This window comes from Lissotriton vulgaris, chromosome 5 (genome assembly GCF_964263255.1).
Source record: "Lissotriton vulgaris chromosome 5, aLisVul1.2, whole genome shotgun sequence".
In the NCBI taxonomy this organism is placed as follows: Eukaryota; Metazoa; Chordata; class Amphibia; order Caudata; family Salamandridae; genus Lissotriton; species Lissotriton vulgaris.
In genome coordinates this window covers 1708739576-1708753734 of record NC_141693.1, presented here as the reverse complement: position 1 = coordinate 1708753734, position 14159 = coordinate 1708739576, and the positions used below count along the sequence as shown (strand labels likewise).

General features: G+C 48.7%; 1 protein-coding gene across 1 annotated transcript in view; it reads right to left on the bottom strand.

Annotated features, from left to right (window-relative positions):
* Nucleotides 1-11840: 11840 nt before the first annotated feature.
* Nucleotides 11841-14159, bottom strand: part of LOC147717013 (uncharacterized) — a 43546-nt gene continuing 41227 nt past the window's right edge. The window contains exon 3 of the mRNA XM_086919834.1: nucleotides 11841-12356. Within this exon, the coding sequence (XP_086775960.1) occupies nucleotides 11841-12356 (516 nt within the window). The remainder of the gene's footprint in view (nucleotides 12357-14159) is intronic.

Sequence of the window (14159 nt, the reverse complement as noted above, 5' to 3'; positions counted from 1 at the left end):
TTCTGTGGGCTGTCTTGAACTTAAACATCATGGAGGCCATGGATGGAATGGGATTGTGCTGATTTTGCAGTGTTTTTCGATTTTTGGGGGTGTTCATGGGGAGGGACAAGCCATGTGGCTGGTGGCCATTTTGAGTGCTGCTACAGGCACTGGCCATGTGCTGGGAGAGGCAAGTGGCCATTTTGAATGCAGGCTTTGTTGTTAGGCCTGCAACCATTTTGCCTACTTTTCAACCTTTATGCCCAGGGGTAGTGAGTCTTGCATGGGCCTAGTCTTTCTGTGGGTTGTCTTGAATTTAAACATCATGGAGGGCATGGATGGATTGGGATTGTGCTGATTTTTCAGTGATTTTCGTTTTTTGGGGCTGTACTTGTGGCCTTTTCACCAGGGGTATTTGAGTCTAGCATGGGCCTAGTCTTTCTGTGGGCTGTCTTGAACTTAAACATCATGGAGGGCATGGATGGACTGGGATTGTGGTGATTTTGCAGTGTTTTTCGATTTTTGGGGGTGTTCATGGGGAGGGACAGGCCATGTGGCTGGTGGCCATTTTGAGTGCTGCTACAGACACTGGCCATGTGCTGGGAGGCAAGTGGCCATTTTGAATGCAGGCTTTGTTGTTAGGCCTGCAACCATTTTGCCTACTTTTCAACCTTTATGCCCAGGGGTAGTGAGTCTTGCATGGGCCTAGTCTTTCTGTGGGTTGTCTTGAATTTAAACATAATGGAGGGCATGGATGGATTGGGATTGTGCTGATTTTCCAGTGATTTTCGTTTTTTGGGGCTGTACTTGTGGCCTTTTCACCAGGGGTATTTGAGTCTAGCATGGGCCTAGTCTTTCTGTGGGCTGTCTTGAACTTAAACATCATGGAGGGCATGGATGGATTGGGATTGTGCTGATTTTTCAGTGATTTTCGTTTTTTGGGGCTGTACTTGTGGCCTTTTCACCAGGGGTATTTGAGTCTAGCATGGGCCTAGTCTTTCTGTGGGCTGTCTTGAACTTAAACATCATGGAGGCCATGGATGGAATGGGATTGTGCTGATTTTGCAGTGTTTTTCGATTTTTGGGGGTGTTCATGGGGAGGGACAGGCCATGTGGCTGGTGGCCATTTTGAGTGCTGCTACAGGCACTGGCCATGTGCTGGGAGAGGCAAGTGGCCATTTTGAATGCAGGCTTTGTTGTTAGGCCTGCAACCATTTTGCCTACTTTTCAACCTTTATGCCCAGGGGTAGTGAGTCTTGCATGGGCCTAGTCTTTCTGTGGGTTGTCTTGAATTTAAACATCATGGAGGGCATGGATGGATTGGGATTGTGCTGATTTTTCAGTGATTTTCGTTTTTTGGGGCTGTACTTGTGGCCTTTTCACCAGGGGTATTTGAGTCTAGCATGGGCCTAGTCTTTCTGTGGGCTGTCTTGAACTTAAACATCATGGAGGGCATGGATGGACTGGGATTGTGGTGATTTTGCAGTGTTTTTCGATTTTTGGGGGTGTTCATGGGGAGGGACAGGCCATGTGGCTGGTGGCCATTTTGAGTGCTGCTACAGGCACTGGCCATGTGCTGGGAGGCAAGTGGCCATTTTGAATGCAGGCTTTGTTGTTAGGCCTGCAACCATTTTGCCTACTTTTCAACCTTTATGCCCAGGGGTAGTGAGTCTTGCATGGGCCTAGTCTTTCTGTGGGTTGTCTTGAATTTAAACATCATGGAGGGCATGGATGGATTGGGATTGTGCTGATTTTTCAGTGATTTTCGTTTTTTGGGGCTGTACTTGTGGCCTTTTCACCAGGGGTATTTGAGTCTAGCATGGGCCTAGTCTTTCTGTGGGCTGTCTTGAACTTAAACATCATGGAGGGCATGGATGGATTGGGATTGTGCTGATTTTTCAGTGATTTTCGTTTTTTGGGGCTGTACTTGTGGCCTTTTCACCAGGGGTATTTGAGTCTAGCATGGGCCTAGTCTTTCTGTGGGCTGTCTTGAACTTAAACATCATGGAGGCCATGGATGGAATGGGATTGTGCTGATTTTGCAGTGTTTTTCGATTTTTGGGGGTGTTCATGGGGAGGGACAGGCCATGTGGCTGGTGGCCATTTTGAGTGCTGCTACAGGCACTGGCCATGTGCTGGGAGGCAAGTGGCCATTTTGAATGCAGGCTTTGTTGTTAGGCCTGCAACCATTTTGCCTACTTTTCAACCTTTATGCCCAGGGGTAGTGAGTCTTGCATGGGCCTAGTCTTTATGTGGGCTGTCTTGAATTTAAACATCATGGAGGGCATGGATGGATTGGGATTGTGCTGATTTTTCAGTGATTTTCGTTTTTTGGGGCTGTACTTGTGGCCTTTTCACCAGGGGTATTTGAGTCTAGCATGGGCCTAGTCTTTCTGTGGGCTGTCTTGAACTTAAACATCATGGAGGCCATGGATGGAATGGGATTGTGCTGATTTTGCAGTGTTTTTCGATTTTTGGGGGTGTTCATGGGGAGGGACAGGCCATGTGGCTGGTGGCCATTTTGAGTGCTGCTACAGGCACTGGCCATGTGCTGGGAGAGGCAAGTGGCCATTTTGAATGCAGGCTTTGTTGTTAGGCCTGCAACAATTTTGCCTACTTTTCAACCTTTATGCCCAGGGGTAGTGAGTCTTGCATGGGCCTAGTCTTTCTGTGGGTTGTCTTGAATTTAAACATCATGGAGGGCATGGATGGATTGAGATTGTGCTGATTTTTCAGTGATTTTCGTTTTTTGGGGCTGTACTTGTGGCCTTTTCACCAGGGGTATTTGAGTCTAGCATGGGCCTAGTCTTTCTGTGGGCTGTCTTGAACTTAAACATCATGGAGGGCATGGATGGAATGGGATTGGGCTGATTTTGCAGTGTTTTTCGATTTTTGGGGGTGTTCATGGGGAGGGACAGGCCATGTGGCTGGTGGCCATTTTGAGTGCTGCTACAGGCACTGGCCATGTGCTGGGAGAGGCAAGTGGCCATTTTGAATGCAGGCTTTGTTGTTAGGCCTGCAACCATTTTGCCTACTTTTCAACCTTTATGCCCAGGGGTAGTGAGTCTTGCATGGGCCTAGTCTTTCTGTGGGTTGTCTTGAATTTAAACATCATGGAGGGCATGGATGGATTGGGATTGTGCTGATTTTTCAGTGATTTTCGTTTTTTGGGGCTGTACTTGTGGCCTTTTCACCAGGGGTATTTGAGTCTAGCATGAGCCTAGTCTTTATGTGGGCTGTCTTGAACTTAAACATCATGGAGGGCATTGATGGATTGGGATTGTGCTGATTTTTCAGTGATTTTCGTTTTTTGGGGCTGTACTTGTGGCCTTTTCACCAGGGGTATTTGAGTCTAGCATGGGCCTAGTCTTTATGTGGGCTGTCTTGAACTTAAACATCATGGAGGGCATGGATGGATTGGGATTGTGCTGATTTTTCAGTGATTTTCGTTTTTTGGGGCTGTACTTGTGGCCTTTTCACCAGGGGTATATGAGTCTAGCATGGGCCTAGTCTTTATGTGGGCTGTCTTGAACTTAAACATCATGGAGGGCATGGATGGATTGGGATTGTGCTGATTTTTCAGTGATTTTCGTTTTTTGGGGCTGTACTTGTGGCCTTTTCACCAGGGGTATTTGAGTCTAGCATGGGCCTAGTCTTTCTGTGGGCTGTCTTGAACTTAAACATCATGAAGGGCATGGATGGATTGGGATTGTGCTGATTTTTCAGTGATTTTCGTTTTTTGGGGCTGTACTTGTGGCCTTTTCACCAGGGGTATTTGAGTCTAGCATGGGCCTAGTCTTTCTGTGGGCTGTCTTGAACTTAAACATCATGGAGGGCATGGATGGAATGGGATTGTGCAGATTTTTCTGTTTTTTTCCGATTTGTTTTTTGTGGTGTATAACTGAACTGATGTTCCTCTGTCTTCCATTGTTTTTAGGTGCACAAGACTCAAGAGAACCACCAGTGCCAGGAAGAAGTCCTGCAGCGGTATGTGTGTGCAGCATAACGTCACGCGACGTCACGTCTGGCCTCAGACAACTCTACAATTCGTGCAAGTGCGGCCTGCTGTCTGACCTGCTCTGAAGAAGATGGCCCCAAAAAAAGTTCTCCGTAGCTCCTCTAGCAAGAAAGTTGCTAGTAAGGAGCAGAAGAAGCAAGTTACCAATGAGGCTGGTGTGCCAACCGCCACGTTTTTTGGGAGAAAAAAAAAAGTACGCCTGCAGCAGCAGCAGGATCTGCTGGGGACCAAGCTGGGAGCAGCACCCCTGCTCCATTGGGTTCAGTGCCTCCACCACCACGCCAACTTAAGTCAAAGCCCTTGAGTGTACTTCTCTAATCACCATCGACCAGTGATGTTGGCTCATCGCAAGAAAGTAGCAGCAATGTCCCTAAATCAACACAGGTTGTTGTAACTCATCTGACAAGTGTTGAACAACCACAGCCGCAACAACAACACCATGTGCAAGTACACGCCCAAGTACATGTGGAAGGAGAGGCAGCAAAAGGAGATGCGCAAGCAGAGGTGCATGGAGGGTCACAAGTCCCCACAATAGTTGTTCCTCCCGAAGTAGGGGCACATCAGGAAATCGACAATGAAGCCGAGGTATCATTGGAAGCCACTCCTCCTGATGATCATTCATTGTCTTCCACATCCCTAGCAAGGAAAAGATCAAGGGGGGTGTCTACATCTTCTTCAAGCCCTCCTCCTTCTGATGCAAGTGATCCATCTTGGGAAACACCACTGCGGTCTGACAGTGAGGCACACCATGATCTGACAAAGGTACCTAAGCGTAAAAGGAAGGTCGTCGAAAAACTCATAGCTATGGATTGTGATGAGGCTCAACAAGAAGTGACAGATACTGCTGGTGATGAAGCCTCTCACGATGACGACGAGCCAGTCATCACAAAGGTCACTGCAGCCCCACCGGGCATGCAACAAAGAGACATTTTGACCCTATCCCGAGAAGCTGCTGAGCGTGATGATGATGTCGACGAGGAGGCAATGGAAATGGAAACACAACAATCATTAGATTTGGAGTTAAGTAGTACACCAACACCTACCGCTTCCATATTTCTTCCTCGCAAGAAGGTACCCACCTCGACCTCAATTCGTGGTGGTGAAAGTGCAAAACGTACTGAAGTTCGGCAATCCACATCTTCCACTTCATCTGGCATTAGCAGCAGGACCACCACCACCAGTATCGCCGCCTCCTCCGGCCCACAAAGGCATTTCAAGTCTCCAGTTTGGGACTTCTTTAGTGTTTGCCCAAAAATGGAAAACGTAGCCATTTGTAGCATTTGTAAGCTTCGAGTTAGTTGTGGTAAGCTTGGTTCTAACTATGGTACCGGAGGCCAGAGAGGTCATCTTAGGAGAGCGCACCCTGTCCAATGGTTTCCGCACCTAGAGGCGGTCAAGGAAGCCGGAATTGCACGTAATGAAAACGTTGATTTTTCATCTGATGATGACGAGGAGGAAGAAGACGATTCAAACACTTCACTTACACCCAGTACCCCTGTCAGTAGCACACCCCATGTGAGGCACACTAAGAGTGTGGGAGAGAGTGAGACATCAATGCGGAAAAGTTCATCAGCGAGCGTAACTGGGTCGAAGATATCATCATCATCCCGTAAATCCTTGGTCCAGGGCAACATTAAAAAGATGTTGTTTACAGAAGCGCAATATGAACGCAACCACCCACAGACGCGTCTGTATAACACTAAGCTGGCTAAAATGCTAGCTCTGGACCTTCTCCCTTTTTCTTTTGTAGAAGGGGTTGGTTTTCTAGAATTAGTGGCAGCGCTCTGCCCTAAATGGAAGGTTCCTAGCCGGTTCTATTTTGCCCGAGTTGCGGTTCCAGCACTACATGAAGATGTTCTGAAGGTGATTGGGGCAGCTTTGCAGAAGAGTGCTGTTCACACTATACATCTGACAACAGACATGTGGACCAGTGGCGCAGGCACTGATTACATGTGCATCACTGCACACTGGGTCTCTTTTTCAGAGGCTAAAGCAAAGCTAAACGCAGGTGTTGACGCGGACATTGTTTTTAAAGCTGCTCGGAAACATGCAACACTAGCCATGTTTGGTTTGGAGAAACTTCACACAGCAGAAAACATTTTGGATGTCTTTAACACAAAGGTCCTTAACTGGCTGTCCCCACTAAAACGCCAGGTTGGTTATGTTTCCACGGACAATGGCTCCAATATAGTTAAGGCCATGAGGGACGGTCACTATTTCAGAGTGCCGTGTTTGGCGCACTGTATAAACCTGGTTGTCCAAAAATTCTTGGGTAATAAAGGCAGTGCAGCGTACAGTGTATTGGACACCTGCCGAAAAATGTGCAAGCATTTCAGCCATTCTTTTAAGGCCCGGAAGCAGCTGAGGAGCCTGCTATATCAACGTCAAATGCCAGTGAAAGCACTCATCCAGGAGGTGGTAACACGTTGGAGCTCAACCTTCTACATGCTTGAGCGTCTGTATGAGCAGTATACGGAACTCTATCAATATTTCCTTACAGAGGGTACAGAGGAGCTGAGGATGGGTGCGGCGCAATGGAACATAGTTCAAAGCCTGACACGCATGCTTCGTCCTTTTGAGTTCTTCACGCGTGCAGTCAGCAAGGAGGACTCTAATTTGGGAAAAGCTATCCCATTGTTGTACATGCTGGAGGACCAACTGAAGGAGGTGTGTTCTGTGTTTGAAAAAGATGAAAAAAACCAAGACTCTTTGCTTCTGGCTGAGAAATTATTAGAGCTCCTACAAGGTGATGAACGTCTTAAAAAGATCCACTCAGAAGAGCATTACATTTGTGCTACTATTCTGGATCCACGCTACAAAAAGGCGCTGGCAGGCCAAGCATTCTTTCCTTTTGATGATGAACATGTTCCAAAGTACAAACATTGGCTAGCCTTGTCAGCCAAGAGGTTTGAAAGAGAACGGCTGAAAATTGAAGGAAATGGCAGTACATCAGCAGGCCATCCCCAGTCAAAACAATCCACTTCTGCACCTGTGGCTGTGGCACAAGTGACCTCTCAGCCGTTAAAGACACCGGCAACCGGATCATCTGCACGAGACACAACAGAAACATTGGAGGCTGAAGAGGATTGGCTAGCTCTGCGTGGGTTTGGTTCTCAAAAGGTCAGAGGCACAGCAAGAGCTAAGCAAAGTGGAGGAACCTTGGATGAGGACCTTGAGTCGATGGTGAAGGACTATCTGAATGACTCAACAGAGGTCTATGTTAATTCTGACCCATTGGCGTATTGGCATGGGAAAAAAGAATTGTGGCCACAGCTCACCAACCTGGCTTTAACCACTTCCATGCTAATGACAAGGTCAACTCGTCATGGGTTTTACCTGCCCTGTGCTTATGACGAGTTGACCTTGTCATGAACAATGGGGAATCTGAGATTGCAGCACAGGAGTGGAAAACCCCTTAGCAGCCAAGGTGTTAAACTACTTGTCTTGCCCACTCGCAAGCGTGTCTTCTGAACGGGTTTTCAGTGCTGCTGGTGGCATTGTAACTCCCAAACGGAGCCGCCTCTCGCCCAAAAATGTGGAGAGGTTAACAATGATCAAGATGAATCAGCACCTCATACCACCAGATTTCAGAGTACGAGAAAGCGTGCCGGATGAAGAGGAGGTGGCCAGCAACATAGATGAGGGAATTTCTACTCTGTCAGGTGACACTGAGCTCACCCTGCCTGAATTCGCAGAGTATGATGACGAAGCCTTATTCTTATTCCTGGACCGTGATACCGAGCCCTGAAAATAAGACAACGAATCAATAACTTTCTTTTTCGTCCTTATTCACTTTTATTCCTGTGTGTCTGTCTTTCTTTGTTGTGCACAGTTAATATATTTCAAACTTTAATCAGATAATCACAAAATCAAGCCCATCAGCAGAACTGTCTTCACTGGTTTGCTAATTGATTTGAAGTTGCCGCAGTCTGCATTCCTCAGGTTCACAAGTTCAGAAGAACATGCTCCTCTATCCTCCTCCTCCAGACTCCTATTTCCATCAAACCAGAGGGCTGGTTTACGCCCAATGAAGAAAGACTCAGCACTTGTGGGGGTGTTGTTGTACCTCTTTGCAAGTGAGTTGATGGCTCTGGGACCATTGTTGGGAAGCTCTAATACCGGATGAAAGTGGTTTGGACCAAATCCCAGGCGGAATTTTTTTTGTGTTTTTGATGATTTGCTTGCCTTTTAGGTGCTCTTAGGGGGGGTTCTGTCTGTTTGTGGGTGAGTTTCGTGGTCTGGGAGCACTGCTGGGACACTCTAATCTTGATTGCATTTGCTTTTCAGGAAATCCGTGGTGGCAACCCCGACTTATGGCCTAGCCACGCAGCGCGTTTGGACCGAAGGCCGAGAAATATTGCAAGTATGAGATTTTGCTTTTGGCCTGTTTGGGGGTATTATGCTTCTTGGCGGGTGGGTTGGCGGGTCTTGGGGCATTCCTGGGAAGGTCTAATACCGGGTAGAAGTGGTTGGGACAACATCAAGGCCGATTTTATTTTTGCTATTTCTGACATTTTGCTCAATGTAGCGTTTTCGGGGGCCTGTTTGTGGGAATTCCTGGTGTTTGTGGGTGGGTTTCGGGGTCTGGGAGCACTGCTGGCTATGGATACTTTACTTTGCAAGAGGTTTGAAGCAAATACATGGTGGCAGAGGGGAGTTAGGGCCTAGCTGCAGAGCGCGCGCGGAGTGTTTTGGGAAATTGGAAAGAAAATGACTAAGTCCCCATTTTTGTACTTTTGCTTTTTGGCTGTTTGGGGGCCTTTTACTAGTTTTCTCCTGGGTTGACGGCTCTGGGGCCATTCCTGGGAAGGTCTAATACCGGGTAGAAGTGGTTGGGACAAAATCCAGGCCGATTTTTTTTTGGGGCTATTTCTGACATTTTGCTCAATGTAGCGTTTTCGGGGGCCTGTTTGGGGGGCCTCCTGGTGTTTGTGGGTGGGTTTCGGGGTCTGGGCGCACTGCTGGCTATATATACTTTACTTTGCAAGAGGTTTGAAGCAAATCCATGGTGGCAGAGGGGAGTTAGGGCCTAGCTGCAGAGCGCGTGCGGAGTGTTTTGGGAAATTGGAAAGAAAATGACTAAGTCCCCATTTTTGTACTTTTGCTTTTTGGCTGTTTGGGGGTCTTCTACTCGTTTTCTCCTGGGTGACGGCTCTGGGGCCATTGCTGGGAAGCTCTAATACCGGATAAAAGTGGTTTGGACCAAATCCCAGGCGGAATTTTTTTTGTGTTTTTGATGACTTGCTTGCCTTTGAGGTGCTCTTAGGGGGGGTTCCGTCTGTTTGTGGGTGAGTTTCGTGGTCTGGGAGCACTGTGGGACACTCTAATCTTGATTGCATTTGCTTTTCAGGAAATCCGTCGTGGCAACCCCGACTTATGGCCTAGCTACGCAGCGCGTTTGGACCGAAGGCCGAGAAATATTGCAAGTATGAGATTTTGCTTTTGGCCGGTTTGGGGGTGTTATGCTTCTTGGCGGGTGGGTTGGCGGGTCTTGGGGCATTCCTGGGAAGGTCTAATACCGAGTAGAAGTGGTTGGGACAAAATCCTCGCGGAAAAGCCTTTTGGCACTTTTTGTAACTTAGGGTTCGTTAGGGTTAGCCCTAGCAGCAGGATTGCATGTGTTTCGGGGTGTTCTAGATTTTTGCAACTGAGTTCTGGGGTCTTAGAGCACTCGTGAGAATGTGTAATTTTGGTTGCAAGTCATTTGAAGAAAATCCATGGTGGGAAAGGGGGGATTTGGCATAGTTAAAGAAAGCCTTTGCCACTATTCTTAACTTAGGGTTCGTTAGGGTTAGCAGTATTTCTATAGCTGGCAGACAAAGTGCATTCTCCCCCCCGCCACACTGCATGCTTTACAAGGACCCAACCCCACATCAAACTCGGGAGTCGTACTTGATTTTCTGCAGTGTGCTGCTTGTTTATTAAAATTTAAGTTCTCTGGTCAATTACCTCATTGACCCAGCAATGTCTTTATTTATTCATACATATTCCAATACAGTATTTAATAATAAACTTGCACTTATAATACAATATATACATTCACCGCCCATTCCACTGGGCCTTTTATTTGACTTCAGGGTTGCGCCAGCAGGCCACAATCCAGATCACCTGCCCCATAACGTTAACCCCCTTCTGGTCAACGGGGCCGCAGGTGAGGAAAGCGCCCACTTGGGCAACCAGCGGCCTCTGGGGTAGGGCTGAAAAGCCAAGGCCACCAGCAGGTCGGCCCCAACTCTCCCGCCAGCCCAGAGTCCATACTGATCTAGCAAACCTGTTCAGAGTTAACTGTCTCTAGACAAGAAGTTCCCGTGGTATTCTTGTCCGGAACCCCGCTATTGCCCTAATTGAATCCTTAATAATAGGGATGGGTGGGTGGGTGTCTTCTCTTGGAGACGTCCGACTCCTGGATGATCAGCGGACAAAGAGGGGGCCTCTAAGCTGGTCGCGGGCTTTTAAGCCTCGCGCCCTACTAACGCTTCCGGGGCGTGCCTCGGCGTTTGTCCCCATTGGTCCTGACGCGACGATCACTTCCGGGTCACGCAAACCGGAAGTGACCCGGCTCCGGGTCGGCCCTTTTGCTGCCACTAACGACGCCATTCCCCGATGGGGTTGGCGCCTTCCATAGCTGGCAGACAAAGTGCATTCTCCCCCCCGCCACACTGCATGCTTTACAAGGACCCAACCCCACATCAAACTCAGGAGTCGTACTTGATTTTCTGCAGTGTGCTGCTTGTTTATTAAAATTTAAGTTCTCTGGTCAATTACCTCATTGACCCAGCAATGTCTTTATTTATTCATACATATTCCAATACAGTATTTAATAATAAACTTGCACTTATAATACAATATATACATTCACCGCCCATTCCACTGGGCCTTTTATTTGACTTCAGGGTTGCGCCAGCAGGCCACAATCCAGATCACCTGCCCCATAACGTTAACCCCCTTCTGGTCAACGGGGCCGCAGGTGAGGAAAGCGCCCACTTGGGCAACCAGCGGCCTCTGGGGTAGGGCTGAAAAGCCAAGGCCACCAGCAGGTCGGCCCCAACTCTCCCGCCAGCCCAGAGTCCATACTGATCTAGCAAACCTGTTCAGAGTTAACTGTCTCTAGACAAGAAGTTCCCGTGGTATTCTTGTCTGGAACCCCGCCACAGGACGAGGAGCTTACTGGCGGACTCGACCTCCCCCCCCTGCGCTCAAGGGCTTGGAGACGGCTCCTAGAACTGTTTCTATGAATATCTCCATACCCGCCTCCGACAGGTGGACTCCGTCCTTTGCATATAGCTCCGGCCTTTCTGCCTGAATTAATTTATGGCGAATCGCTGTAATACTCGATTTTTTCAAGATTTCCGCCACTGATTGGTTCAGCCTTTTGACGGATCTGTTTATTGCCTTCATGGGTGCGCCCCGAGCCCAAACGAGTCTCGGGATGACTTCTGACCACAAAACTATAGTTTCTGGCAAAATGTTTTTGATTGCTGCTAGGGTAGAAAATAGAGACTCCTTCACTTCTCTCCTCCCGCCCGGGATCATGTCGTTGCCTCCGCAGTGCAACACGAATACATCTGGCGAAGGCATGCCTTTTGCCAAAGCCGCTTTCACATCCCTCGTGACGTCCGCCAGGCGCTGCCCGCCTATCCCCACCCAATGATGGTCACAACCTCGCCTCATGGTCACCCTGTCCCTGAGTGTCTTTTCGAAATGCTCCCCGGCCCTGCGAATGAAGGAGTGGCCACACCAACAGATTTGGGTTCTTTTAGGGGAGGTACCTAAAGTAAATAAGAGTACAATGTGAAGAGATACCGGCAGCCGATTCTCACAAAGGACAGCAAGCGAAGATACATTAGACTAATTGCGGGCGAATATAACGTTCATAACAAGATGATTTCCAGCGACCCAACCTTTTGATTACCTGCTCGGGTAGGCCTAGGCCAGCAGCCGTTGTCGCTGCTCCAATTCTAAATGAATGTGATGAAAATTCGGCCGGATCCACTCCGATCCGGGCTAAGGCCATTTTTACTACTCGAGTGAACTGGAACCTGGTAAGGGGCAACCCATTCTCATGAATTAAAAGTCTCTCGTCTGCTCCCTGGGGCCTGACTTGGAGAAATACCCTCAGCAAATTGACCGGACAGAAGGGCTCACCCTCTACTCTACCCAGTTGCAACCAGGTACCTCTACCCAGCGGGTCCGTCTTTGATCTCCGCACCCTAAGCCGCAGGACACCTTTGGACTCGATTAGGTCAGAGCACCTCAGACCCCCTTCCTTATCCGATTTGGACGCCGGAAGTAATTCTGAAATTCGCAGCGCCCCGCAAAAAGCTAAGGTATAGGCCACCCGGAACAACTGTGTCTCATACTGGGAGAAACAAACGAAGGGGAGAGCTCCTAAGATTCTTATCAGTTTTTCTACGTCTATCGGCCTCCTACAATCTTTCTCCCCAGGCGCTAGGCGCTCCCAACCTTTCATTGCTCTTCTAACTCTTTGATCTTTTGTCGGATCGGGAACCCCCCGTAGACCCGCATAAAATGCTAACGCCGACAGCTGCCTCTTCATGAATGCTACCGACTTCGCTTGCCCTTTCTGCTGCACGATGAAGCCTAATACACTCAGGGGGTCAAAGATGTCCGATACGCCCACCCCCCTCAGGTATGCCATATACGACTCCCATGACCTCTGATACATACTCATAGTCATTGGGGCCAAGGATGCAGCTACCAACTCGGGGGCTGTGGGGCACCAAACTTCCATAGCTCCGCTGGGAAGGCTGACATTGACGTCTCCGCCTGGGGCCAATGCTCCCGGAACTCTGTTAACTTAAAACGAGACAATGCATCAGCCGCTTTGTTTTCCACACCTGGAACATGTTTCGCAGTGAATTGGACATTATGGCTCAGGCATTGCAAAACCAATTCTTTCAACAACCTGAGTACCCAAGCACAGGTGGCCCTCTGGCTGTTAATCACCATGACTACGGACATATTGTCCGACCAGAATATTATACTCTTGTTTGCCAGCAGATCTCCCCACAGGTGTAAAGCTACCACTATGGGGAAAAGTTCAAGGAAGGAAATGTTAGTAGTCAGGCCTCGCTCGATCCAGTCATCCGGCCAGCACTGCATACACCATTTTGGACTGAATATAGCTCCGAAACCAATACTACCTGCAGCGTCGGTAAATAGCTCAAGATCCGTATTAGAGGAACAGGCTGCTCGCCACAATACCGTGCCATTGAAGTCCCTCAAAAAACTTTTCCAAATCAAAAGATCCTCTCTAACCTCGGCCGAGAGCCTCACTCTGTGGTGTTTGGCCCGCAAACCAGACATCGCCCTCGCTATACTCCTGGAGAAGGCCCTGCCCATAGGTATGACCCGCAGAGCAAAGTTCAGTTGGCCCAGAAGAACTTGTAGCTGATGTAAGGTTACCTTCCTTGCCCCCAGGCAGCCATCAATAGCGGCCCTAAATGCATCGACCTTGAGCTTTGGCAGCCTGCACACTCCTGCTGTCGTATCAATCTCTATTCCCAAGAAGGTCAAACACGTGGTCGGGCCTTCGGTTTTTTCCGCCGCCAAGGGTACTCCGAGCGCCTCAGCCAAGCGCTGGAAGCCCAGCAGGGCCTTCCTGCACGACTGGGAACCCTCAGGCCCCATGAACAGAAAATCGTCCAGGTAGTGGACTACAGCATGTGAGTTGTCCGAGTCCAGAAACTGTTCGACCGCCCATTCTAGGAACCTAGCGAAAGTCTCAAAAACTGCACAGGCAATAGAACACCCCATAGGCATGCACAAATCCAGAAAATAGTTACCGTCAAATGTGAAGCCCAAGAACCTGGTGTCGTCCGGGTGCACGGGCAGTAATCGAAAGGCTGATTCAATATCGACTTTAGCCATTAGGGCTCCCTCCCCGAATGCCTGCAATTTCTCAATAGCCGTGTCAAATTTGGTATACTTCACTGAACACAGATCCGGGTCTAATTTATCGTTCACAGAGAGCCCTGGGGGACTCGACAGATTATGGATCAGACGGAATTTACCCTCCTCCTTTTTCGGAACTAGACCCAAAGGGGAACAAACCAAATTACGGGTAGGTGGTTCTGTGAAAGGGCCCCCAACCCGCCCCAATGCTACCTCCTTCATGATCTTCTCTCGAGCTGCCTCCATA